The 26,758-nt window shown below is 40.7% G+C and overlaps 1 protein-coding gene across 6 annotated transcripts in view; it reads right to left on the bottom strand.

The window, feature by feature from the left end:
- The window catches only part of ADAMTSL1 (ADAMTS like 1), an 888,380-nt gene that overhangs the window by 228,749 nt on the left and 632,873 nt on the right, over nt 1-26,758 (bottom strand). For all 6 annotated transcript variants that reach the window (XM_084779022.1, XM_084779023.1, XM_084779024.1 and 3 more), the window contains exon 6: nt 3,392-3,518. In XM_084779022.1, the coding sequence (XP_084635148.1) occupies nt 3,392-3,518 (127 nt within the window). The remainder of the gene's footprint in view (nt 1-3,391; nt 3,519-26,758) is intronic.

The raw sequence follows: 26,758 nt of genomic DNA, 5'->3' as shown, positions 1-26,758 counted from the left end.
TTGTCCCGCCTGGAATTTGTCACAAGTGTACATCCTTTGGGACCATTGTATTTGTCCTTCTTTCTGCTTGGAATTCTCTTCCCTATCACGTTGCCCAATACTTGCCTTTTTCTTCATGACCTCCTTCCACGTCTGTCAAGGATCAAGTTTCTTAGCAGCAAGTCCTTTCCTTACTAACCTATTAGCAATTGCAACTTGTGTCCTACCTTGGCTGGCAGCTCATCTACATCCTATATTCTTCCCCTTCCATGATTAACTTTTCCCATCTTTCCTAGGACCCAGTGGCACATACACACTTTGTTTACCCATTTGTCTGAGAGTTCTTCATACTAGTGTGTTAAGTCGCTCAGAGAAATGGGATTTTGTCTGCTTTGTCCTTTGCTGTGTTTCCAGCACTAGGAACAGTTCCTTGGTGCCTAGCCAGTGTCTCACAAATGCCTGCCATTGAGTGAATGGATGGGCACATTTGAGGGGATTGTGAGTACAGCACAAAGCAGTTATGGACGAGGTGCAAATTTTGTTACCATTTTTCTTTTTAACATTCTTCAGTATTTATACTGAGAAGGCCCTGGTGTTTTATTATAAACATATTTCACCTCATATTTTTTGAGCCAGAATGAAGGTCTAGGAATATGCTAAGCCACAGGCACTATACATGAGCTTGAGCTGCAGTCTAAGAGGCAACTTCTTTGAATGAGGAGCTTCCTTTTACCTTGATATTAATGAGTTTATCTGACCCTTGCAACTCAAGGGAGTCTGGTGAGAGCGCCTGAGGATGTCCTGGTAGTTTCAAACCCTACAGCTACATTTGGAAGTTCTGCAGGTCAGATGCAAATTCATAGCAAATAGGCTGGATCTGGGTCTAAGGGTCTAGAAAGACATATCACCACACATGTCAATAAGACTTATAAGAAAAAAATGAGCCTTTACATTTTTAAGAATCAAAAGCAAGGTAAAGTTAGCTAATTATATTTTCTCATTGATCTAAGGAAGTCAAGAATTGAGTAGAAAAAGGAGGATTAACAGTTATTGCTGAAGTCTTTTCCTATTAAAAAGGATAGGCAATTATGTCTTTTGATAAAATGGTAGCTTCCATTTCATTCACCAGCAACCATTCGATAAATTGCTCTTATTTTTCTTTTTCATCCTGGCACGTTCTGCAACGGTCTTTCTCCACTCTTCTGTTTTTCCTTTGTTCCCATGAGTTTTGATAACATAAGAAAAAAAAACTTGGATATAAATTTAGAAAGAAAATGAGTTCAGTGTGGGGGAATCCGAATGTTGGGAGCTGGAAGTGAGCACGTGGCCAGCGTATGGCTCCTTTTGGCAAGCTATAGGGAGAGACCTGGCAGCAGCTCCTCCTGAGCCTCTGGGCGGAGCCCGCTCACCTGGCCAGCACACTGCCTGTTGAACCGCTAATCACTCTTGCCTGTGGGCTGCCTTGAAGTCTGTAAGTACAGGGAGGGAGATTCTTCTGGGTGGGGAAAATCCACGGGCAGCAGCTCGCTCAGCATCTGCTGTAGATTGTGGTGTGGGGCATGGGCTTTATTGATATGAATCATTTTGTCATGAGGCATCATCGGGGCTAAGGCAAACGAATCAATTGCATTGTGTCGTTATGTAGCGTCATCAGGCTATGTATTAGGTGATTTACCCACTGCCGGCCTTGAATGGAGTCCCTTTCACTGAACTTCATGTTCGCCGAACTGGGGATGACATATGGCTCTCAACTTGTTCTTTCAGAGCTTCTCTTCCTTCTTTACAGTGATTTGAGGCTTGGGGGGGGGTCACCAACTGCTCCCCCAATAGAAGAATAAGAGAAATACCAGGAAGGTGTAGGAACCATGATAAAAGAAGACCCCTATTAAAACAGGCTTTACAAGTCACCAGAGAGCAGTTGTTGCACACAAGCCTAATTTTTTGGTGTTTAATCACAATTCCTGCATTCCTGGATAACAGGCACCGAGTCAATTATGTAACAAATAATTAGAAAGATTTTTGATTCTTTAGCACTCCTTAGGGAATTCTGTTAAGAGTGACCCTTTAAATGCAATTTTTAAAAATAAAAAATGCATTCAACCCAAATTTCAGAGATTAACAAAAGAATTGTGCCTTCGTCATATGAAAGAAGCTATAAACATAATATGATCAACATATATGACTAAAGAAAACTCTTTCCTGGATGTGTTATCAATGCCTGGGTCACCCCGTCCTTCATTTTAGCTACTAGCGCTTTTTAGAAGTTTTAGTTTTTCAGAGAATCCTATTTTTTTTCCAGCCCCCAGGGTAGTGAAAATGTAGTGGGCTTCCTAAGTGGGCATCTTCAGCTCTTTGCTTGATTAACTTTCCCTGGTCACTCTTCCTGTCTCTTTTCCCAAGAGGTTCCTCCCTTTTGGCAAGGTGCCTTTCCAGGGCCTCCCAGAGTAGTTCTCGAATGCTCTCCAAAAGAACCGCACTTGCCTTTCCGCATGACCTACAGGTGCATTTAAAGCAGTAAATCTGCCACGTGTCAGTTGTTTTCTTCTACCTAGTCAACAAGTAAGGAGAACAAAACCACACTCAAAAATTTATTTTCATTTCCCAGGCTTGAGGGAAGGGGCATATGAAAATAGATATTGGAAAATGGCATACTGAAGAGTTATAGATTATAAAAACATTAGGCCAGGGTGAAATTGGCTCTAAAAATCCATGCCCTTGAGTAGAAGCTCCATGCTTCTTCTTGTGCAGTGGTCCTCACGGAGGAAACCATTATAAAAGTTCATGTGCAACTCCATGGTTTCAGATACCATGGACTTATGTCTTCTGTTCTGGCAATTCTCAACCAGGAAGGGATCCTTGGTCTTCTCGGTTGATCCACCCATCTACTTTATAAATGGCCAGCCCCGGAAGTTAGTCAGCGGAGTGATGGGACAGTAGAGGAAAGGGTAAGTGTTTAAGTACTGGGCTCAGACTCCGAGAAAGTCATATCATCTGGGAAGGTCTCAGTCATGACCTCCATAATGTGAAAATTATGACTACCTTGTTAACTAGGTTCCTATAAAGAGGACATGAGGTGATAGTGTGGAGTTCAATGCACATACATGGACAGTAAGCACACGTTATTTACTGATCTAGAGAGATGCAGTCTGTCCTCCACTGAGCACAAAAGCTCACAGGTCTCTAGACACCTGTCCAGTTCTTCCTGACTGGGCCCAAGACGGAAAGAGGAAAGAGGGAGCAACTGGCAAACTGACTTGTCCCACATGGATCTACAAAGCAGGGACATGTTCACCTTAAAATTTCACATTCTTCTCCACCTTGGTAGATGTTCTATTCCCCTTGCAGAGGGGAGCCCCAGGTAGATGAGGGCTGACTAACAAGCCAACAAGTACACATCTCTGTAGTGGCTTACGTTTACTTGCAGAGAGCTGGGATTTATACTGCCCTCGGACCAGCCGGCACGTGGATCCATCTCCATCGCAGACTCCACAGTTATCTTCCTTGACGGTGCTTCCCAGCTGGTGATCACAGCCAACAATCTAATGAGAAAGAGAAATGTATAATTTAAGAAGGCATCCTCCCAACACAGGGATCTCTGGTAAGGTCAATGACTGCCAAATGACGCACGCACACCCCATCTGAGAGACATAAGGTATACTTCATTTCAAAGGGACAGAGCTAACAGAATTTGAAACAGGCTAAGGGGGAAATATATAGTATGGATGAAAATCTCTTTAGAGTTCACGTATATAAGTCAGAAGATTACAGAAGACAGAGAATGGGGACTGGGAAGAATGGGGAGAAAGTAAAAATAGATCCTAAACTACTGATGTTCTAGGACCTTAATCCAAAGTAATTCTCAGTGTCAATAATGACGCCTCTCTCAAATTATAAGGCGCACAGCTGTAAGGGGCCTGCATCTGGAAACATTTTATCAACAGTCTCCAGTTCCTGAATGTTTCTTAGAACACAAATTGGATAAAGGTTTTGTAATTAGGCTCACTGATGTATTTTAAGAAATAAGAAGACTACTGCAACTGTTAGCTAGCACTTCGTTAATGCTGTGACACTAACACAGGTTAGGTGTGTGTGTGTGTGTGTGTGTGTGTGTGTGTGTGTGTGTGTGTGTGTGTGTGATAAAGGTATGGCTCTGTCTGGCTTTTTCCTCTATAAAGCAAAAGCAAACATCTCATTTACTTTCAAAATTATCACATAAGACATCTCTATTTTATAGTTAAAATTGTGTGTTTTCCCCATGGCAGCCATTTTCCAAATACATTCATAAAAACATTCATTGTTGGCTCAAATCAGGCTTACTGAAACCATAATCCTTTTACCAAGAAGGAAGGCAGGCTCCTTAGTATCTTGTGTTCTCTCTATGTTTAAGTTAGAGAACAAGCCAGATCCAGACTAAGCCTGGCTGTATATCTTGGACTACCCAAGTCTTGTCATGCTACAAAATGATTCCAATTATTGTTTTTGATGAAACACAATAGGAAGTGGAGTAACATTTCAAGGGGCTCAGCACTAGTCATCACAAACTTCTTTGACTGTGGACTGTGGTAGTTACTTTCAAAATTCCAGTCTGTAGATGGACCTCCACGTGAATGGATCGAGTGTTTATTCACACTTGTATTTTAAGGACAGTGTGAACTGAAAATTGCAGAAACACCTACTTCAAAAATGTAACCATTTAAATAACTGTTTTTGAGGTGCTAAGGTGTTTTGAGGTAACTAAGGTGCTATGTTAGGGGCAGGAATCAGGATGATTCTGAATAACTATTAGACTAATTGGAATTTGAACTGTTACTTTCTGATCTATTATTAATAGAAAAGAAAGTAACCAGGAATGTAGATATGGGCTTAGCATGTATTGGGCACCGCGACAGGAGACATAGTCTAGCTGGGAGGAAGATAATATCTAAATCATCAGGACCTATAAAAGTAAGAGGGTGAACAGGAGAAAAACTACAAATATAGACACAAGGTATTCTGAGAGCATAAGACACAGTGGCTTTGCTGAGAGAAGCCAGGGAAGATTTGACTGAGGAAGAATCTTCTCACCTTGAAAAGGGATGGAGGAATGGGGTTAACACTGCAGGAGTGCATGTGGCTGTTATGTTTACACCATACTTTATAGAAGTGCTACATTTGATGCTAGCTAATTAGAAAGAAGAAATAGCCACAAGTAGGAGAAAATGGTCATAAACCTAGATTTTTTTTAGTGAAACTGACTCATAAGAATGCGTGGTGACCAAAGTCACACCATGCAAGGATCATAGGCTCAGTGTCCTGTTGCTCAGGGCTGAAGAAAGACAGGCTTAAGAATATAGGATCCTCATCTATGCAGGATGACAAGGTGAGCACTGGACATGAGAATCCCTTAAATTATACAACTTTCAGGGGTCTCAAAAGTTTTAAGTTTTGAGCTGGGCGTGGTGGCACATGCTTGTAATCCCAGCACTCAGGAGGCAAAGACAGGAAGATCTCTGTGAGTTTGAGGCCAGCCTGGTCTACAGAGTGAGTTCCAGGACAGCAAGAGCTACACACAGAAACTCTGTCTCAAAAAAAAAACTGTTTAAGTTTCTCTGTCTCCAATGGAACCAGAGGAGACAATCATAAGAATCTTCCCATAACCCTAAAGACTTCTTTTGACTCCAAAACTATGTTAAGAGAAGAACAATTTAGCTTTCTTAGATCTAAAGTAACATGTACATTAAGAATTGCTAAATAAGAGGTGACATACTTTATGAGCATCTTGGCCAGAGCCTGACTTAGTGCTCTCAGGGTGGGTTTGTGGACCCTAGGATATGAACCAAGTCAGTTCTGACTGTTGCTTAAATGCTTAAAATACAAATATCTCTCCAGCACAATTGCTTTTTCACTTTTCTTTTTCTTTGTATCAATTCCTTTTCTAGATGCCAAAATATTCTAACTCAATTAGTTTTAAAATGTGGGATACTTTATCATCAGATAAAATGTTCTTATTTTGGTCCAAGTAGAAAATTGCTTGCAATTATGTCAGGATGATCATTTCTGACATGTTTTAATCTGTTGATTCTGAATAACTATTAGACTAACTGGAGTTTAAACTGTTACTTTCTGATCTATTATTAATAGAAAAGAAAGTAACCAGGAATGTAGATATAGGCTGAATTGGTAAGTATAATTCCAGAACTTTCTGTGCCTTTGAGCATTTTTATCCTTTCTGATTGGAACTCTCTTGATCAATTCTTTACATGGAGGACTCGCATTGATCCCTCAAACTCTAAACTCCTTGGTGCAAAGATAGACTTTTCCAGAATCTGGAGTTACCTTCTCTATAGCTCCATGCTTTCCGAGCCTTTTCTCTATAGTTAGTAGAGACTAAGAGTTGCACTTAATATGGATGGCTTTGTGCTTTTCTCTGTAACACAGAATTGTATTGGGATGGTAATATTTGAGTTAAAAGAAGGCATTTCAGTCTGGAGAGAAGGCTCAGCCGCTAAGGGCTAGCTCACAACCAAAAATATAAGAGTTCAGTTCCCAGCACCCATGGCTATCTCTTCAGCCAAAAGAAAAAAAAAAGCATTTCTCCTCGGCCATACATCTAAATTGTAATTGATGAAATATAAATGGAAATCTAAAGTGTCCTGGGAAGCCTAGTTAAGGAATCTGACTTAGCTTAGGGAAGGCCCTATACTAACTTCTGCCTGCCTTCCTTCTTTTTTTAAAAATTTTTTCCTTTATTAATTTATTCTTGTTACATCTCAATGGTTATCCCATCCCTGGTATCCTCCCATTCTTCCCTCCCTCCTCTTTTCCCCTTATTCCCCTCCCCTATGACTGTTCCAGGTGGTAAACCTTAAACCCCTACCCAGATCTAGCCAATGGACAGAACACTCTCCACAGTAGAGTGGAGAGTGGGATATTACTTTCTCACATACTCTGGTGCCTCACCTTTGACCATGTCCCCTGGAGGGGGGAGACCTGGTGGTACTCAGAGGAAGGACTTGATACCCTATGAGCATATACAGGGGGAGGTAATCCCCCTCAGGAACTGCCTTCCTTCTTGATGGCTCCTGTAGCCATCTTGAAAATGAGACAATCTTGATAATGAAAGAACCATGCTAAGGTTGGAAAAGCACAGTGAACAGAACCTACCATGTTTTCTGGCATATAAGATGACCCTCAACTTTAACTTCAACTTTTCCAGTTAAAATACAGAGTTTGCAGGCCGAGTCTGCTGCACAGGGTGTACGTTGCAAGAGGGGTAGTCTTATATGGTGAGTACATTCCAAACTCTATATTTTAACTGGAAAAGTTAAAGTTAAAGTTGTGGGTCATATTAGACACCAGTAGTTCCTATACCAAATTGGGACTAATTAGATCTTAGCTTCTCTTTTTCCCCCAAGAGAACGTATCTCTATTAGTTTAAGCCACTGTTATTTTGGAATTTCTTTACGCACACCAAATTAACAGTCTAACAGTTACAAAACTGATATTGAGCTTGATCAATGAACAGCAAAGGGCTAGAGTTTATTAGAAACTATTTCCCAAGTGTACCTACACTCATTATTAGTAAAATGTCATGGAAGGACATGTTCTGAGCACTAAGTTCCCAGGCACACCCCATTCTGGACAAGACACTAAAGTGAGATAAAGCTTTTATTATTATTATTTTGGCAGCTGCAAGGGATCTTCTGGAAAAGGATGGAAATCTAGCTGAATATTTTGGACTTATGCCACTTCTTCATATTCTGGTATTAAATATGTGGAGTGGTGGTCTAACCTCATCCCTACCCAAAATGCTTCTCCCAAATGCTATGAGAGTAAGACATTCTAAAACAATGTATAGCTAAGCAAAATAGCACCAACAATGCCCTGAGACTGACCAGTATTAATAATAATCTTTTGGATGTTTATATGCAATTAATAGACTACCATGTTTGGCTTTTACATTTTAAACACATGATGTTTTGTATGCTCTTATATAAACACTCATGCACACAGACATGTAGCCTTTTTTTATTTATGAGTAGAAAATACGGACATAACACTGCCAATGGTCCTCTGTTTCTCGGGGCTTGCTAAAGCAGTAGGGAAGTGGCTCCCTAAATAAAACCTGCTACCATAGTCAGCAATCCCAGTTGGCTCACTGACTTTCAGCACATTTTGCAGATTTTAGGCAGCAGGCCTTCAGTGTGTGCTGACAGGGCTTTCTCCTTTCACTTTTCACAGCTGATAGCAAGTGAATAGGTAAAAAACAAGACTGGAATTCTCTAGTTGCTGTAATGTATATATATTAAAAAAAACCATCTTGACTAGAAGTCACAGAAGAAAACAAATTGAACAAACGAGTCATTTTTATAACATCAATAAGTGTAATCCATAAGCAGATGCTATACTGTAGATAAATATCCTTAGATAGGTTCACGCTGGCCCCGCTTCAAATGGTTTCCCATAAAGAGCTCGACCACAAGCATCAAATACTGAGGCAATGATGTCAAGCTTTTAGTGCTCCAACCCATGAGGTAAGATATTGTTAAACCCTTCTATTTTCAGCACTGGGAAAGACAAATATGGAAAGCTACCCTGTGAATCTGATCAGAGTGCCTCTGAATTATTTAACCCAGACAAAATTATATGGGAAATAGTATGCTCTTATAGATATTATACCTCATTTCTTAATTATGCTTAGAAGTAAGGGATATAAAATATTCAATCATATTCTTCAAAGACTAAGATATTTACAATAAGATGTATAGTACATATTTCTTATGTAATATAATGAAAAACTTTTTAGTGGGTAAATGAAAAGAAAAACCAAAGTTAGGAAGAATAAATCCAGACATGAGGGAGCTATGTATAGTGCATACCATAAACTTGCATAGATTTGCTACGTGATAAGTGGGTTATGCCCTGTGCTTGCATTTGAACTTTTCCAAACAGTAGAAAGAAGAACAATAGTTTAAAAAGAAACTTATAGGATCTTTTAAAAATGTATAGGTGATGTGCTCCTTGTCATAGACACAACTACTGTCTGTGTAATGAATGGATAAAAAACAGGCTTCAGGAAAACCTCAAAGGACCCAAATGCCAGATGCATATTTTACCAAGAACCTCTAATGAGGCATAACGGTTAGAGAATATTGGATACAAGGCATTTTAAGAAGCATAAACAAATCATCTAGGTATAAAGCACTGGGGCTGCCTGCCCTAATCTCAGGGTGAACACTGGGGCACTTGGAACTAGGCAAAAATATGGCACACGTGCAGTACTTTTCCTGCCCAGACCCATAGCAGACATTGCTGAGCAACTGCAGCATTCTTTGCCACTGAGCTTTTACGTGGCCCTAGATTCTTTAAGCCGTTATTCTCCAGGAGCCAAATCCAATAGACTATGGTTGTCATATGAGAAGACTAAACCAATTTACCATTCCAAAGCCAGCGAAAATGAACTGGCTGCCTCTCTTTCAGACAATTCTCCACAAATATTATTTTTCCACAAGTATTACTTCCTTTTATATTTGAATGATTTCAAGGACAGATTACAACACCGAGGTTGAGAAGATAACTTCCCTAAGATCAAATAGCTACAAAGTAGCAACTTCAAAGTTCTGCCTTGTAGAACTCCATGAACCACAGAGCACATTCACAGGACATGGTCTTGTCAGAGCTGAACTTCAGGAAGAGCAGCACGTCTCAGTAGGGGGTGGTCCCTCTAAACTACGGCATGGTGTGTCTTGGAGGTTAGACTCACGAGAGGCAGGAGGAAGGAGAATGTTCATGGTTCAGTCAGTCACAACGTTTTGTCCAAAGCAACACTTGCCCGCAGCTCTAAGGTAACCAGGCTCCAGGACACACACACACACACACACACACACACACACACACACACACACACACACACACACTAGCAGGAGATGCTGATGGCTGACTAGCCTGAGGTTGGTAAGGTGCAGCTCTCCCACATTCTAATATATCACCAGACAGCAGAGATTTATGTGAAAATAGAGAGAATAGGCTGAAGACAGAATTTCCCAGGAGAGTCCTCCCTTATACGTGGTATTCTGTCCTCTGGAGCTTGTCAGTCAATTATAAGACTGCCTTCCCATGCACCCACCTTTACAGGGCCCCACAAGACCCTTGTCCATCCAGCTGAGTCTCCCTCTGACTCCATCAAATAAACAATAAGTGACTTCTTCTGAGGACAGCCCCACTTGTTGTCTCTGACTGGAATGCTCTTCTCCAGACATGTTTGCAGTGGTCTTCTTGTCTCTTTAAGTGTGTGCTTGAGAAAACATCTGCTGTCTCAGTTAAGACCTCAGTTGACTAGGCCTTACGTCTCATACCAGTCCCACGTCCTTTGATCTTGTTTTGATGTCTTATTTCACAGAACCAATTTCATATAATATATATAAAAAATAATATAATATACATGCATGTGGTATTTCTTTTTTTTTAAATATCTTCTAGAATGCAATACCACAAAGTATTCACTGTCCTCTGAGGACAGTGTCAGCATACAAATATTCAGCACACGAATAATAAATATTGCACGAAAAAGTTAGTTCAGTTTGTAAGCAGTGACACAGATGACAGGGATATATTGTGATTTCAAAGAATGTTCCTCTTTGTCCCAAACTACTGCGATATGATAGCCACCACAATGTAAGCTCTACCCGGTCCATTCTAAAGAAGAAAAGAGAACGGACGAAGCATCTCTTAACATAGCACCGCAACAGGAGAGTGTAACCCTCTCTTCTCATGTTTCTCCACTGTCTCTGGCCCCATTACTCACTATCTCAGAACCGTCTTAGTGTCAGAATGCTCATTTCTTTCCAGGGCGGGCCCTTCTGACCTCTTCTCTGGGTACAGTCTCTGGCCTTCCTGCCCTCGCTCTTGCAGAAATTTGCATCTGGAGAGTCATCCTGCTGCTGCTTTTTTGAAGACTTGATTCTTGGCTCCTCCTCCTGGACTTCAGCCTGGGTAACCCTTGGCCCATGACTCTTCCATCCTCTGTGTGGGCTCTCCTCTTTGGCTGTCTGGCCACAGCCCTTCCACACACAGTCCACCTGTTCCTACCTGTTCCCCAGAGGGAAGGGACTTCGACAACCTCTGTGTTTAAATTTTAGAGGACAGGCTGGCATTACAGGAGTGAGACACTTTTTTCTTGGTATGGATTTGTTTGCTTGCTTGTTTGTTTGGGGAGGGGATAATCCTGCTTTCTGTATAATACACTCTTTAGTAGCATGCTTATCGCGTATTCTAGAGAACACGGGCCATCTACACTGGTTCTATGGTTCTTACCTTATATGTGTTGATGAGCATGTGCATTAACATGTATGTGTGCATACACATGTGGAGGTTTGAGGGTGATATTGGATGCCTTCCTCAATGACTTCTTGACCTTACTTTACCTTTCTTTGGGACAGGGTCTCTCACTAAACCTGGAGCTCACTTCACTAGTTGACTAGCCAGCGAGCTCCTCCATCTGCCCGTCTGCACCATGTCTAACTTCTTATGTTGTGGTTAGGAATTCAGGTCCTAATACAAGCATTTTCCCTGACCTGAGCCACATCCTCAGCCCCCAAGTTCTTATCTTTTTAATGCTACAAAGCAAAGGAAAGAAAATCAAGACCCCGAGGCTAGTGTTATGAGACACCAAGAACAGTAATTCATTTTTCAGGTTGCAAATATTTTAAAGAACTTATCGTGTCCTGCCTTGCTTGGGGTCAGGAATTGCATCCATCTGATGGTTGAATAAACAGTCTGTGAGGGAGAGGGAGCACAAGGAGGTCTGATTTCCAGCATGCACTCACTCTCAGGTGCTCTGGTCTGATTTATATTTCTCTCTCCTTGTTTATTCCAAGTTTCAGGCCACATTCTTGCGTAAATTTATTGCTAAACACATCTGGATTTTTTCCTTTGCATATTGTTTTTAGTAAAATTTGTTTATCTAAGTAGTCTCCAGCAGAGAGCCTAAGAATTACTTCAGTATAGACATCGGTGCCTACAGATGCTAGAATTCATCCTCTGCAGATGGTCGGGGACCTTTCTTTAACAGGCTGTCTTCTCTCTTCCCTGCTTCCCAAATTAGGGTGTCTGGAGAATGTGAAACAAAATTATACAAAGACCTGACCTCTGGCCTTGCTTCTGTCTTTCAGACTGTGAAGTGCCCAAGAGGGAAAGTGTTGGAATTGGCCCCACTTCACATGGCATTAACTGTAATTCTTTGTGAATTGTGGTGACATCATGGTATACTTTGACATCACTGCTCAGACTCCCTTCTGCTGCAGGGCGTACGGTTTTTGTTCACACACAGGAGTCCTTTGTGGAGAGGAAAGGATAGCAGCTGGTCTTCTGCCCGGGTAGAATGTGCCCGTTCAGTAAGCCACCACAGAACAGCTGTTCTGCTGTCGTGGCTAGCAGTCGCTTGTGCACATTGCTCTGGATAATTTTGTTGACATTTTGATCCAAAGGGTTCAAAATTCCATATCTGTGTCATAACTTGGCAAACTTTTTCACACAATAAAACACTTATGTAAAAGTGTGCTGATCATCTTTATGTGTCAAGGGTGGAGAGGACAAAAAGAAAGGTGAGGACATGCACTGCTAATTTAAGTGTCCTGCTGTCTCAGATCCCTAGGAGAAGGGCTCTCTTTGCTGTCAGCTCTATGCCTGGTCACAGCCGCCACCCCAGACATTACTTTCTATCACTTTGAAGCTTCTTAGACAAAGTTATGTATATTCTTCTTCAACACCTGTCAAACTCATTTCCAGGTGATACACTTAAATGATTTTCAGCTACAGCCACTGGTCTCTCTACTGATGTTTCTGTCCATACATATTGAACCTCTTTTAGGGAAAGCATGAACAACTCTGATCAAAAACAGAGTTTTTCTTAAAATTGACTCTGTAGAATAACTCCAAACCTTTGTCCACATGTCTCAAAAAACATGCACAAGACAGCTTTTTTTTTTAAAGATTAGCTTGAGAAGCCAAAGTTGTTAATATAATTTTCCCAAGAGAAATAAGCCATACTACACAGTATTTGAATGGAACACTGAAATTCTTCTTATTGAACAAAGAGTGGGTTTTTACTCTGATCCCCAAGCAACAGTGCCATGGCATGGACCTCAGTTCCATCATAACCCTAACAGTTCCTGCTCTGGATACATTGCGCTTATTACTAATAAGGCTTCAATACTGTATCACAGCAAACTATCAACACACTCATGCCATTATCTACTTCTTAGCTGGGGGGCATCATTATTTAAAATTTTAAAATTTATTATAATTTATTCACATTGTATCCTGAATGCTATTCCCTCACTCATACCTTCCCATTCCCAGTCTTACTTTTCTGCCCTATTCCCCTCCCCTAGACCTCTGACAGAGGGCGCCCTCCTCCTCTACTACCTGGCCACAGCCGCCTATAAGTCTCATCAGGATAGCCTGCATCCTCTTCTTCTGTGTGCCCACAGGGCCACCCTGCCAAGGGGAAATGATATAATCAAGGGCACCAGAGTTCATATCAGAGGCAGTTCCTATGACCTGCCCCCTCAACGCCCCATCAAGCAAACACATATAGAGAAAGAGCTGTCTATCAGTTACATCTGAGCAGGGGTTTAGGTTCTTTGTATGCGTTGTCCTTGCTTGGTGCATCAGTTTGTGAAGGCCTACCCTGGGTCTAGACCTGACAACCTTGATGGTCTCCTGGAGGAGCTCCTGAGCCCTTGGGATCCTTCCATTCCCCCATGCTCCACTCTTCCACATAAGGCTTAGCACTCTGCTCAGGGTCCAGCTGCGTGTACCAGCACATTTCCACTGGCTGGAGTCTCTCAGAGGACATCTAGGTTGGGCTAGCATCCATTTATAAGTGAGTATATACCATGTGTGTCTTTCTGGGTCTGTGTTGCCTCATTCAGGATGATCTTTTCTAGTTCCATCCAATTGCCTGCAAATTTCAAGATTTCCTTGTTTTTAATAGCTGAGTAGTATTCCATTGTGTAAATGTACCACAGTTTCTTTATCCATTCTTCAGTTGAGGGACATCTAGGTTGTTTCCAGATTCTGGCTATTATGAATAAAGTGCTATGAACATAGCCGAGTAAATGTTCTTGTATGGTGGAGCATCTTTCAGGTGCTCAGGTGCCCAGATAGCTGGGTCTTAAGGTAACACTATTTGCATGGCCAAGAAACACTTAAAGAAATAATGTCCTAAGTCATCAGGGAAATGCAAATCAAAATGACTCTGAGATTCCAATGGATAAGATGAAAAACTCAAGTGACCGCACATGCTGGCAAGGATGTGGAGAAAGGGGAACACTTCTTCATTGCCGGTGGAAGTGCAAACTGTACAACCACTTTGGAAATCAATCTGGTACTTTCTCAGAAATTTGACATCATTACTTTTTACCCAGAATCTGCATATTATATACTTTTTAAAAATCTCTTTGTTCTTTAGCATATTCTACTATGAAAAAGACAGGGTAACATTGTGGGGTAACACATGACTCTGCTTGGATGTGCTGACTTCTTACCATCTGTTTGAACAAGTCACATTGTTTGTATGAAATTCAGTTTCATATGAGTTGTAAAAAGAAAGTGATTATCTATTTTCTGTATCTGGAATTAATTGATATAACTTACGTAAAGATCCAGGACATTTTACAGAGAACATAAAAATTCCAAATACATAGTTCAGAATTTCTGAGATGATTCTGTTTTCAAATCTTCCATCACATAATTGTCAAACATTATATGTTAATTATGTTGGGGGGGGCATGTAGTCATTTTGCTCCTTAGTGATCTAGGTCTTATAGACTTGCTGTCTCACAGCTCTGAACACACAGTCAGGATCTCAAAGGCTTTCTGGCTCCTCTAGATTTGACCACAGCAGAGATGAAGGAAGATTACAGTCCTGCTCTATAGAAGAAATAGACTTTGTGCTAAAATTTAGTGTGTTTTGAATTTCCATAGGAAATGGCTTTTAAACCCCTCCCTTACACACCACATACAGTTAAAATAGCCCAGTGAAATAGCCAGCACCAAGCTGGGTTGGCTCACAGAGAAACTACTTATAAGAAGTTCGATGGAGCATGGTAGGAATAAGTTAAGAACAATCCTCAGCATCGCTGTAGAGTGGCAAATCATCTCTTTTAAAAGTCACTCAAGTGATAGAGGGATGCTTAGAACTCAGGAAGGTCTTAACTTTCCAACTCCAGACCACTGATCCAGCGTTAATACAGAAATGCCTTTAAAATACATCCATGTAAGCAATAATCACTAAGTCTCTTTCCTGGTACAAAATAAAGCTGTCTCAAATATATTCTTTTAAGATATTAGAGACTGAGGAAGCCAAATTTTAAGGGGCTGGGACAAGAGTTCTGCTTTTCTCTACCAAAGTCTATTCATGTTGTGTTGAGTCAGTAGGAATACTGACAGAAAACATCACCAACAATTCATATGTGTTTGGGAATTTTCAATGTGCATGCATTTTAGTAGGAAAGAGCCATTGAGTCTAAACATGTCAAGTTTTTCTCCCCCCCCCCCTCTCACACACACACACACAAACAGGAAAGTAGCATTCTGAATGTTGTGAATTTGATTTGTATATTCATCAAAATTAGCAGTACATCAATAAATATGAGTCACAAATCACAGAAGAGAAAAATGAACTGTCTGATTTTTAAAGGGAGCCAACATTTCTGGGCCAGATAAAAGGTTAGCTGATGGCAGCAGTGACTGGATTGGCTGGACAAGCCAGGCAGTGACAATGTGGCCACCCTTTCATAGCCCAAGCTTGTGGGGGTGTAGCTAACCAACCTCATTTTGCTGAATCACAGTGCTATGATGACAATGGACAATGGGCTGTTTCTTTTCCCATGTTTGCCACAATAAGTTTAGTCAAAGAAATGAGTGCATGCATTTTCTTTCTCATTCAGAAAGATTAAGAAAATACCAGTGAGTACCCACCTCCCTCAGATAAACAAACCCTTGTTCTGTTCTACTGTGACCCTAGTTGAAATCCAGATGAAATTGTGCTTCAAATCCAACAGTAAAACAAACACTCAGCACATTTGTAATTTAAGAGCACAAATTAAACACATTGTAATGGGAATATTTAAATTTAGAAATATTTCAAAATACAAGTTGTTACAGTGGTTGCAATTGTTTTAGTTAAATTCTACAGATTATCTGAAAAGCATCATTTTAAAACAGAAACATAAATATTAAAAGATTTCTGACAGACCACCGACAAATAAGAGATGGGATATATGCTTTATGTAAAACAGTACTTTGGTTACATTGTATCTTGTAGTATTTCTACTGAATGCATTTTTATAATGTATACAACTTGAGATAACCTTATTTTATTCGAAAACTAGATGAAATGTATCATTTTCAATATACCTATAAAACTTTGAGTAGAAAAGTCTTTAAGTTTTATAAGGACAGGTCTATTGTGACAGGGCAGGACAAGTAAGAATCCAAGTAAGAATCTTAGATTCTTACTGAGGCCATTTTAGGCGTGACAAGAATTTGGCATCCTTCATGAGAAACCTTATGTAAAAGTATTCTAGTCTATTCTAGGAACCTGAGGTCATGAGTTTCTAACTAGCTTAGTTTCTGTTAAACTATCTGCTTGTGTAGAACTGTACTCCAGCTAACTGCTTACCTCAGCTTCTGTTAAACTGCTTGCTTGTGTGACGCCTCCCTTGCAGCTTCTGAGTGAGATACCAGGTTGTGGTTTTTACCTACAAAAAAATCCCTTACTCTAAATAGTGCTACACTTGGGTCCTAAATATCTGAGTGTAGTCCCAGCTGGCTGGAACTACATTCGGTTATAAACTGTGTTTGAGTGGTCATCTCTGGTGGGTTTCTTTTAACACTATCAGATATATTTGATAAAAAAATATGATCTGATCATCAATTTTAAGGTTTGCCAGGGTTATTTCAAATGATTTTGAGCATGGTATTGACACAATTCTCATGTAAATGTTAATATCATAATTCTATTATTTTAAGTTCACTACACCTTCTAGGGACAGTTAGGTTGCAAATAATTCTTAGTGAGTTATATATCATAGAGTAGGGGAGATATTTGTTAGTCTTAGGTAAGACTAGTTATGAATAGAGTGCTGCCAAGAATAATCAAGGATTGAGTTGTCAGATGATTGTTCATCTTCAGTGTTTTAATTATTTCCAGTGAGTACATCAAGAGAAAATAGATTTCCAAGTGTTAGCTGGTTTCTCTTTTGCACTAAAAACCATTCTTTAATTTGGCCAGGGGATAACTATAGTATCTGAGTGTGCAGAAGGGTAGCATAAAAGTTACTTGCAGAGTAGAAAACTCTTCTAGGAAACTGTGAACGAAGGCAATAAGCCCAAAGATAGAAAGAGAGAAGCAATGAGAAGTGATGGGGAAAGGAATGACCGCATTTATGAAGGGCATTCTGTGTGTCAGGCACCATTATTCCTTTATAGACTTCATGTAGATCAGACAGTAAATCACAATCAGTTTTGTGACTATACATAAGACATAACCAAGCAACTTCCTAAGTTGCCTGCCTAGACTACAACAGTTTGGGATTCTTATCTTCTGACATGCTCTTCCTACCACCCTCTGTCACCGAAGACACTAGAGGATGCTTAAGCCAAGAGTGTGTACATCAAAAGAGCTGGCACTTGCCAGCTGCCCACATGAGAACACGCAGTTTACTGCAGAGGCTTCTGAGGAATGTTTGTGACATTCTGTTTGAAAGCCTAGCCTCACCAGCAACCTCTCAATAGTGCTGACTGGGTCTCTTAGCATCAACTCAGAGTCAATCTGGGGGAGGGGGATAGATGTACCCAAAGAAAAGTTTCTCTGGAGACAAAATATTCCCCCCAGTGCCTAGGCTTTTCTAATTCTTTGTGAGAACCACTTCCCCTTAAAATGCATTTCTGATGCTTGCCTATGGCTTAGTTTCAGCACTAACTAGGATATTGCCTGAAAGAGAGGGGACACCATTCCAAAGGAATAGCTAATGGTGACAAGGGAAGAATAAGGGGCCACAGAATGGAAATAAACTGAACCCAGCCTAGACACATCTGGGCGACCTAACCCTTCAGAGACCTTCTCTCATTAGAGCTTGCCACTAGCCAGTAATTGTAACCCCAATGTGAACTTTTAATTTGTACCACACAGTGTCAGGAGGAGAGTAAAAGTCCATTCTGAAGCATGCTGACTCCAGCACCCACCTCTTGTTTTCATGGTAGTGCAGGGGCCAAGTCTCATAGCCTGAGGCAAGCTGACTGTGCCACATCAAACCATTACCTTAGCCCTTCCCTAGTCAATGGTAAGATACAAACATTGGAGCATGAGGATAGAGCATGGGACTGTTCTTCATGGGAAGGTTACAGCATTGCTAAAAAGGCAGAAAAACTGGCACCCCTATCTTCCAGAGTATCCAAAGTAACTGCAGCAGAAGTGATGAAAGCACAAAATAAGGATTAGGGGACTTACGTGAGTAGCCTTTATCCTACACACCTTCCCAAAGGTTCAGAACTGTTACTAGGCATCAGTGTGTTCCTCTTCAGCCATGTCAACATGCAGAATAAAAGCAAAATTCAAAACAAACCAAGGAAATACTCAAAGGACAGAATCAAAAGCATCCAATGTTGTTCCTATTCTATTTCTTTTCAAAGCAAGTGCAAAACCCACATGTTTCTACACACATTTACAAACATATACCAGCCAAGGTTGCATTCTTGCCTGGAAGACAGTTTCATGCATGGATGGAAACTGCTAGAACTAACTGCTCTCTTGATTACCATGCCAGCCATGGGGTCTACCTATATATTAAGGGCTCCATTTTGTAAGAAGTCATTTAAATTGCAGATGTGGCTTCAGCTGGCCCAACTTGTGCTTCAGTCATAAATCAACATGTGATGTGTAAGGAGACTGCCATTCTCTGAGCCATCTCATTAGAATGTAAAGAGGCCCAGTTACACTTTTGTTTCTGTTTTCTCCCCCTGTAGACATGCATGTCACTATTTTCATGGCTATTTTCTCAGTTTGGGAACAGCAGAGGGGTAAAAAGGAGGGGAAGAATACCGGGAAGGGAAATTCCCAGAAGTTTCAGCACCAAGATCTCCATCACAATGAAAAAGTCTCAGCTCAAGAAACTGGGAACAGCATTGTGCTGGCTGTGGGAGGGTGAGAGGCTTAAAGGTCACAGCTGTGCTTTAGAGGATGCTATCAGCCTGAATCTTGGGGAGTTGCCTGGCTAGGACTGGGAGGCCAAGTGCTGGGAATTTAAAATGGTGTAGCACTGGGAAAAACACCATGGACGTCCCTTAGAATTGTAAGCATAGAATTACCATGTGATTCAGCAATTGACTCCTCTGTATAGACCCTCTGCAACTGAAACCACAGAATTGAATAGGTACTTGAGTGTTCAATAGCAGCATTACTCATTTCTAATGGAAGCAGAAAATATCCAACCAGGTGAATGGATAAACAAAATCTCATCTATATGAAACATTACCATAGAAACAACAGGATTTCCAATCTAAGCTAAATTATCTAAATAACAACTTCTGATCACCATGGATAAACTTTGAACATTTTATAGTTACTAAGTGAGAAAAAACCCACATTGAGCAGAAAAATCAAATTTGCATGATTTCACTTACATGTGCACAAAAAACCAGATAGGCAAGGCAGTAGAATAGTGGCTACCAGGAGCTAAAGGGAGAGGCGGATGTGGAGTTAATCATTAGTAGGTGTAGAGTTTCATTTGGAAGATAGTAAGTTCCTGAGGAGGGTGATGCTAACGGGTAAACAACAATGTTAGTGAACTCAATACCACCGAACCACATACTTACAAGAGGCTAAAATGGTAAATTGTATGTTACCTCTATTTTACTGCAATGAAAAAAGATACTTTCACATATACACAAATAATCAGCACAAGGAACACATAGATGAAACAGTGAAATTAAATGCACTCATACAAGTAAACCTGTGATAATGCAACTCTGTACTGATGTCTTTACTCTGCCCTGGCTGGTTCTTTGGCTTCTTTATGTAGACATGGAAAGAGAGAGTCCCGTGGGTTTGCCCCTGCCATTCTTCCACAGAGCAAGATCATGATGGACTCCACTATATGATGTCTACAGTCTGATATAGCTCAGAGCACCATGTGCTTTGGAATTAGAAGATATAAATGGAAGTCTCAGTCCCATTACCTATCAGCTGTGTAGTTTTGTCCACATCATCTCATGTCTCTGTTCCTTGGCCTATCCATCTGCAGAGAGGAGCAACCACCCCTCTAAAAGATGAAGAATCCATGCAAGAATGTAAAGCTCTTAAAGTTTAAGGATAGGAACAGCTACAATGACTATTAATTATAGTAAAAAAAAATAGCAATTAATTAGCTAAGGGAGAAGAAGATACAAAGGAAAGAAGGGATACTAATATGTGTATTAGAAATTGTACTGTGAGCCGGGCGTGGTGGCACACGCCTTTAATCCCAGCACTCGGGAGGCAGAGACAGGTGGATCGCTGTGAGTTCGAGGCCAGCCTGGTCTACAAAGCGAGTCCAGGACAGCCAAGGCTACACAGAGAAACCCTGTCTCAAAAAACCAAAAAAAAAAAAATTGTACTGTGATATACAGCAAGCTGATAGCCAACATCAAATTAAATGGAGAGAAACTCAAAGCAATTCCACTAAAAACATGGATAAGATAAGGCTTTTCACTCTTTCCATATCTCTTCAATATAGTACTTGAAGTTCTAGCTAGAACAAACAGACAACTAAAGGAGATCAAGGGGATAAAAATTGGAAAGGGAGAAGTCAAAGTATCCCTATTTATAGATGATATGATAATGTATATATAAGTGACCCCCACAATTCTACCAGAGAACTCCTAGAGCTGATAAATGCCTTCAGCAAAGTAGCTGGATACAAAGTTAATTTTTAAAAAAATCAGTAGCCCTCCTGTATGCAAACAACAGTCTGAGAAAGAAATTAGGGAAATAACACCCTTTACAATAACCACAATAAAGTATCTTGGTTTAACTATAACCAAGCAAATGAAAGTCTTGTATGACAAGAACTTCAAGTCCATTGAAAATGATATCAGAAGATGGAAAGATGTCCCATGCTCATGGATCAGTAGAATTAACATAGTAAAAATGGCCATTTTACCAAAAGCGATCTTTAGATTCAATAAAATTACCATCAAAATGCCAACAGAATCTTCACAAACCTTGAAAGAACAATTCTCAACTTTATATGAAAAAAAAAAAACGCAGAATAGCTAAAACAATCCAATACAATAAAAGACCTTCTGGAAGTATCTTCATCTCTGACTTCAAGCTATACGGTAGAGTAATAGTAATAAAAACTGCATGGTACTTGCATAAAACTAGACTGGTAAATTAATGGAATCAAATCAAAGACCCACACACTTAAGGTCACTTGATTTTTTACAAAAAAACCAAAAATCATACAATGGAACAAAAGAAAGCATCTTCAACAAATGGTGCTGGTTCAATCGTAGAAAAATGCATATACATCCATATTTATCGTCCTGGGCAAAACTCAAGTCCATGTGTATCAAAGAGCTCAACATGAATTTACTAAATCTATTAGAAGAGAAAATAGAAACAGCCTTGAACTCATTGGTATAGGAGACAACTTCCTGACCAGAGTACCAACAGCTCAGGCTCTAAGATCAAATATTAATAAATGGGACCTCATGAAACTGAAAAGCCTCTGTAAGGCAAAGGACACTGTCAATAGAACAAAATGGCAGCCTACAGATTTGGAAAATATCTTCATAAACCCTACAACTGACAAAGGGCTAATGTCCAAAATATATAAAGAATTAAAAAATTAAACACCAATAAACCAAATAATCCTATTAAAAATGGGGTACAGAGCTAAATAGAGAATTCTCAACAGAGAAATCTCAAATGGCCAAGAAGCAGTTAAAGAAATGCTCAATGCCATTTGTTATTAGGAAATACAAATCAAAAGTACTCTGAGATTCCATCTTACACCTATTAAAATGGCTAAGGAAAAAAACCACACACACACACACACACACAAACAAACAAAAAAACAAAAAACAAAACAAAACAAAAAAACTCAAGTGACAGCACATGTTAGCAAGGATAAGGGGAAAGGGGAATATTCCTCCATTGCTGGTGGGAGTCACACTTGTATAACCACTTTGGAAATCAATCTGGCACTTTCTTGTAAAATTGGAAATAGTACTATCAAAAGATCCACTCCAGGGCATAAACCGGAAAGACGGTCCATCATACTGCAAGGACATTTCCTCAACTATGTTCAAAGAAGCTTTATCCATATTGTCCAGGAACAGTAAACAAGCTACATGTCCCTCAGCCAAAGAATGGATAAAGAAAATATGGTACATTTACACAATGTAATACTACTCAGCTATTTAAAACAAAGAACTCATAAAATTTGCAGGCAAATGGGTGGAACTAGAAAGGATCATCCTGAATGAGGTAACCCAGACTCAGAAAGACACATGGTATGTACTCATTTATAAGAGTATATTAGTCATATATTACAGGATAACCATACAACAAATCACACACGCAAAGAAGCTAAGTAACAAGGCAGGCCCAAGGGAAGCCTTCTGAAATCTTACTCAGATGGGGAAAGAGAACAGACAGTGGAAGAGGAAATAGAGAGGGAACTGCATAGGAGAAGTTGTCAGGAGGAAAATGGAGGGGTCAGATGTGGGGAGAGTAGGGGGGGGAGGTTTAAGAGCCTGCAGAGGAAAGGGAAACTGAAGGTGGGGACATCAGTGAAGACAAGCTGGGGACCCCTGACAGTGTAGACTGCAGAGAAGGTATGGGGATGTTTCTCATTGGGCCTCCTAGCAGCAAGGGACAGTGAAACTGGGAGACTGAGGAGGCCACCTTCTAACCAGGCAGGACTTAGAGTGGTTGAAGAGGGAACATCAATCCACCTACAAAACCTTCTAACCAAATTTTATCCCTGCCTACCGGATGTGCAGAGATAAAGATGGAGTAGAGTATGAAGGGATGACCAACTGCCTGGCCCAACCTGAGACCTACCCCATGGGAGAGAGCCAACCCCTGACATCATGAATGACAATTTGCTGTTTTCACAGACAGGAGCCTAATTTAACCACTCTCTGAGAGGCCCCACCCAACAGCTGACTGAATCAAATGCTGAGACTTACAGCTAAGCATTAGGTGGAGCCCAAGGAGTCCTGTGGAAGAGTGGGAGGGAAGCCTGGAAGGGCTCAGAGGGGACAAGAAAGCTGCAAGAAGACCAACAGAGCCAACTAACCTAGACCCATGGGGGGCATACAGAGATGAAAGCACCAAGCAAAGAACATGCATGGACCGGACCTAGGCGCCCTACATATATGGAACTCATGGACAGTTTGATTTTCATGTAGTTCCCCTAGTACGTTTAACAGGTGCTGTCTACATCATGAACTCAGTTGCCTGCTTTCTATCACTTTGCCGTACAGGGCTGCTTTGCCTGGCCTCAGTGGTTAAGGAGATCAGTCCTGATGCAACTTGAGATGCTGAGGTGGGTTGGTAGCGGGGGCTCCCTTTTTTTGAGGACAAGGGAAGGAGGAAGAGTGGAAAGAGGGTGGGAGGGAGGGACCGTGAGAAGAGGAGGGAGGGGGCTATGATGGGGATGTAAAGTGAATATATAAATTTAAAATAATTTTTTAAAACTGCTTTGTGATATTCTTCAAAAGCCAAAAACAGGGACAACTCAAAAATACACAAAATTTATTTTTTTTTTAAAATCAAACACAATTAAAGGAAGTCAATAAATTAAATTTTTTGCAGAAAAAGAAAAAAGGTATAATGATATATATATATGTTTAGTAATGCCATGGTGAAACACACCATTTTGTATGTTAACTTAAAAAATAAAAATAATCTTAAATATACAGATGGAAAGAGAACTAACTTCTCATTTCATGTAAAAGATGATTATTCACTATTCAAGTGTCTTAATTTGCTCTCTTGAAGACACACACAGGTCTAAGACCAATAAGAACATGGAGAGCACTCAGATATTACAAATCATTTCGAGAAAATTCACTATCACAACTAAACTGTGTCTGCCGATAGCCTTTCAAAGCCTTCACTTCTCTGTGTTCTGAAGATTTATTTATCTTCATGGGTCCTGCGCCTTTCTGTGAGGGTGGAGTAGTGGCAGGTAGGCATAATGACAGATTATCTCTAGGAACTCATTTCTTTATCAGCATGGACAACGGAGAATCGCTTGTGTCTGATAGACTTGAGTGGCAGAACGAAAGGTTCTCATGTGCTATATTCGGGAGTACAGATGGGGCTGATTTCTCATCGGCGTGGAAAGGGCTGATGGAAGAGGTGAGCTGTGAGCTGTGAATTACAGGATGGCAGCGATACTTTAAAACAATAAAGGCAGGCTGCCAAACTCCCCCTCCCCTGCCAAATCGGAACCAGACTAGCAGCCCGGGCTGGGGCTTGAGTGCAGGTGGGTCCTGATTTCAGTGCAGTACTGAGCGAGGCACATTCCTCTAGGCTGCAAAACAGAAACTTCTTTCCTAGAGCCTCCAGGTCTTGCTGGAATCCGTTAAGATCTTGTTTGAGCCCTGGTGAACTTTTGGCTGAAGAAGAGAGAAGACTCTCCTTGCTTTCAGAAGGTTCATCTTGTCCTAGTACAAAAAAACTGTACTATGAACCAAGACGGGGGGTTTCCATGGCTTGTTTATCATCATTAACGTCTGAGTAGTTCCAGCCTTTCACGTTGTCCAGCAAAGCATGGACGATATTAAGTCCTGCCCCGGGAGAAGAAAGACTCAAGGTAGTATCTGCTCACCCATAGCAGCAGACAGTAGCAAGCCCATGTCCATTTGCAAACTAGGAGACATTTTTTATGCATGAGCTTGTGCTACGTCACCCTGTTACAATTACTAGCTCCCATAAAGATGGCAGAGCTTTAATGTGACTTGCGAAATGACCATGCTGTAATCATTTCTTCTCATAGGAAAGATATGAAAGGGTGTTATTCAGACTTCGATCTCTAACCACAATGTTAGCTTTTTTCCCAAGCTGTCAGAACTTCTGTCTGATAACTGTACTATATTTCAGAACTTTAAACGTTTCTTTCTATAGAGATTTAGATATTACATGGAACACATCCAGTAAGATTAACTTTTTGGGCATGTCCAACCATGGCCTGTAAGCCACATGTAATCAAGGACAGCTAGGCATGTAATCCAACATGAAATCATAAACGTACTCAAAACATTATGAGACGGTTTTATGTTTTTTTGTTTGTGTGTTTTGTCTCTTGTTTTTGCACGGTGCTTGGGCAGCACAAAGTCTGTAGAATATAAACGTATCATGCAACACTATCGAAAGGTTGGGCACATCTACGCAGAACAGAACCCTTATTTAAAAGCACTTTTAAGAAAAGCGTGCCATGGCATGATCACCCATGAATGTTCAATGCTAGTGAACAACTCAGTCATAGAACACTGACTAGGGCAGATGTTCTTGGGAGGGAGGGAGAGAATATTAATAAATATAAGTGATATTAAGAGTAAATGAGAATGAATATGACCATGTTGCTGGGGATCCCACTAGCACCCTATCTATGCTTCTTGAGGCCAGGCCTTTCTGTGTGATTTTAGTGACTCAATGACTCATTGACGTTCCTATCAGGGATCTCTTGCCTTTCAACAATTTATTTTTCTGGGTTCAGGCTACAAAGATTCAAATTATGTTGCTTTCAGCCTGAAGAACCTTAAAGTGGAACAAATCCTCCTTACCTGGGTCGTCATTTATCTTCCTGGGCTGGAATTGACCATACTATGAAACTATGGAAAACTTACTGAAAGTGTGTTCTCACAGTTTTTAAAAGGGAGAGAGGAGAAAGAAAGCAAAAGAGTTAAAGGTTTTAGGAATGAGAGGGGGGGGAGGGAGGGAGAGAGGGAGGGAGGGAGGAAGGAGGAGGAGGTGGTGGCGGAGGAGGAGGAGAGGGGATATCTGGGATAATAAGGCTAGAGGAAACAAATGGTAATTGTGTAATAATATTCTGGACTAACCATAGGATATCTATTACAAGGCTGGAAAAAAAAGGGAGAAGGTATAACATACATGAGACATATAGTCCCAAGACTTCATTTTTTTTACTTTTGAGTTGTGTTGAATGAGTTTTTGCTTTTACATGTAGAGGCTAAGGTTTTAATTTTCACGCCTTAGAAGATAACACTTTAAGTAACTTTGTTCACTTTGTATTCAAACGCTCTTTCTAAAGCCTTTCAATGACTTCTAATTGACTTAGTAGAACACACTGTCACAGGAACCCCTCTGCCCATGTCATTGTCATACGCATCGACACCTAGAGTTGTTCCCCAGTGGAGGATAAGATCAGAGCTGGAGTAGCGTCATGAGACAACACCAACCTTTCCCTTGTTCATTCTCTTGATAGCCATGGGAAACCTGTCAGCTGAGTGTGGCTGACTGGATATGAGTGCTGGATGATCCTCTAAAAACATGGGTTCAATTCCCAGCACCTACATGGTGCTCTCAACCATCTGTAACACCAGGTCCAGGGAGACTGATGTCATCTTCTGGCCTCCAGAGACACTGCATGCATGGGGTGCACAGACATTTGTACACCCAGTTAACATAAATAAAAATAATCTTCAAAAAAAGGGGTGGGGAGCCTAAGGCTAATTGGGCCCCAATGCATAGCTAGAGATTCTCACAGCCTCAAAC

This window comes from Acomys minous (genome assembly GCF_964271855.1).
Source record: "Acomys minous genome assembly, chromosome: 1".
In the NCBI taxonomy this organism is placed as follows: domain Eukaryota; kingdom Metazoa; phylum Chordata; class Mammalia; order Rodentia; family Muridae; genus Acomys; species Acomys minous.
This window is presented reverse-complemented; position numbering and strand designations above follow the sequence as displayed.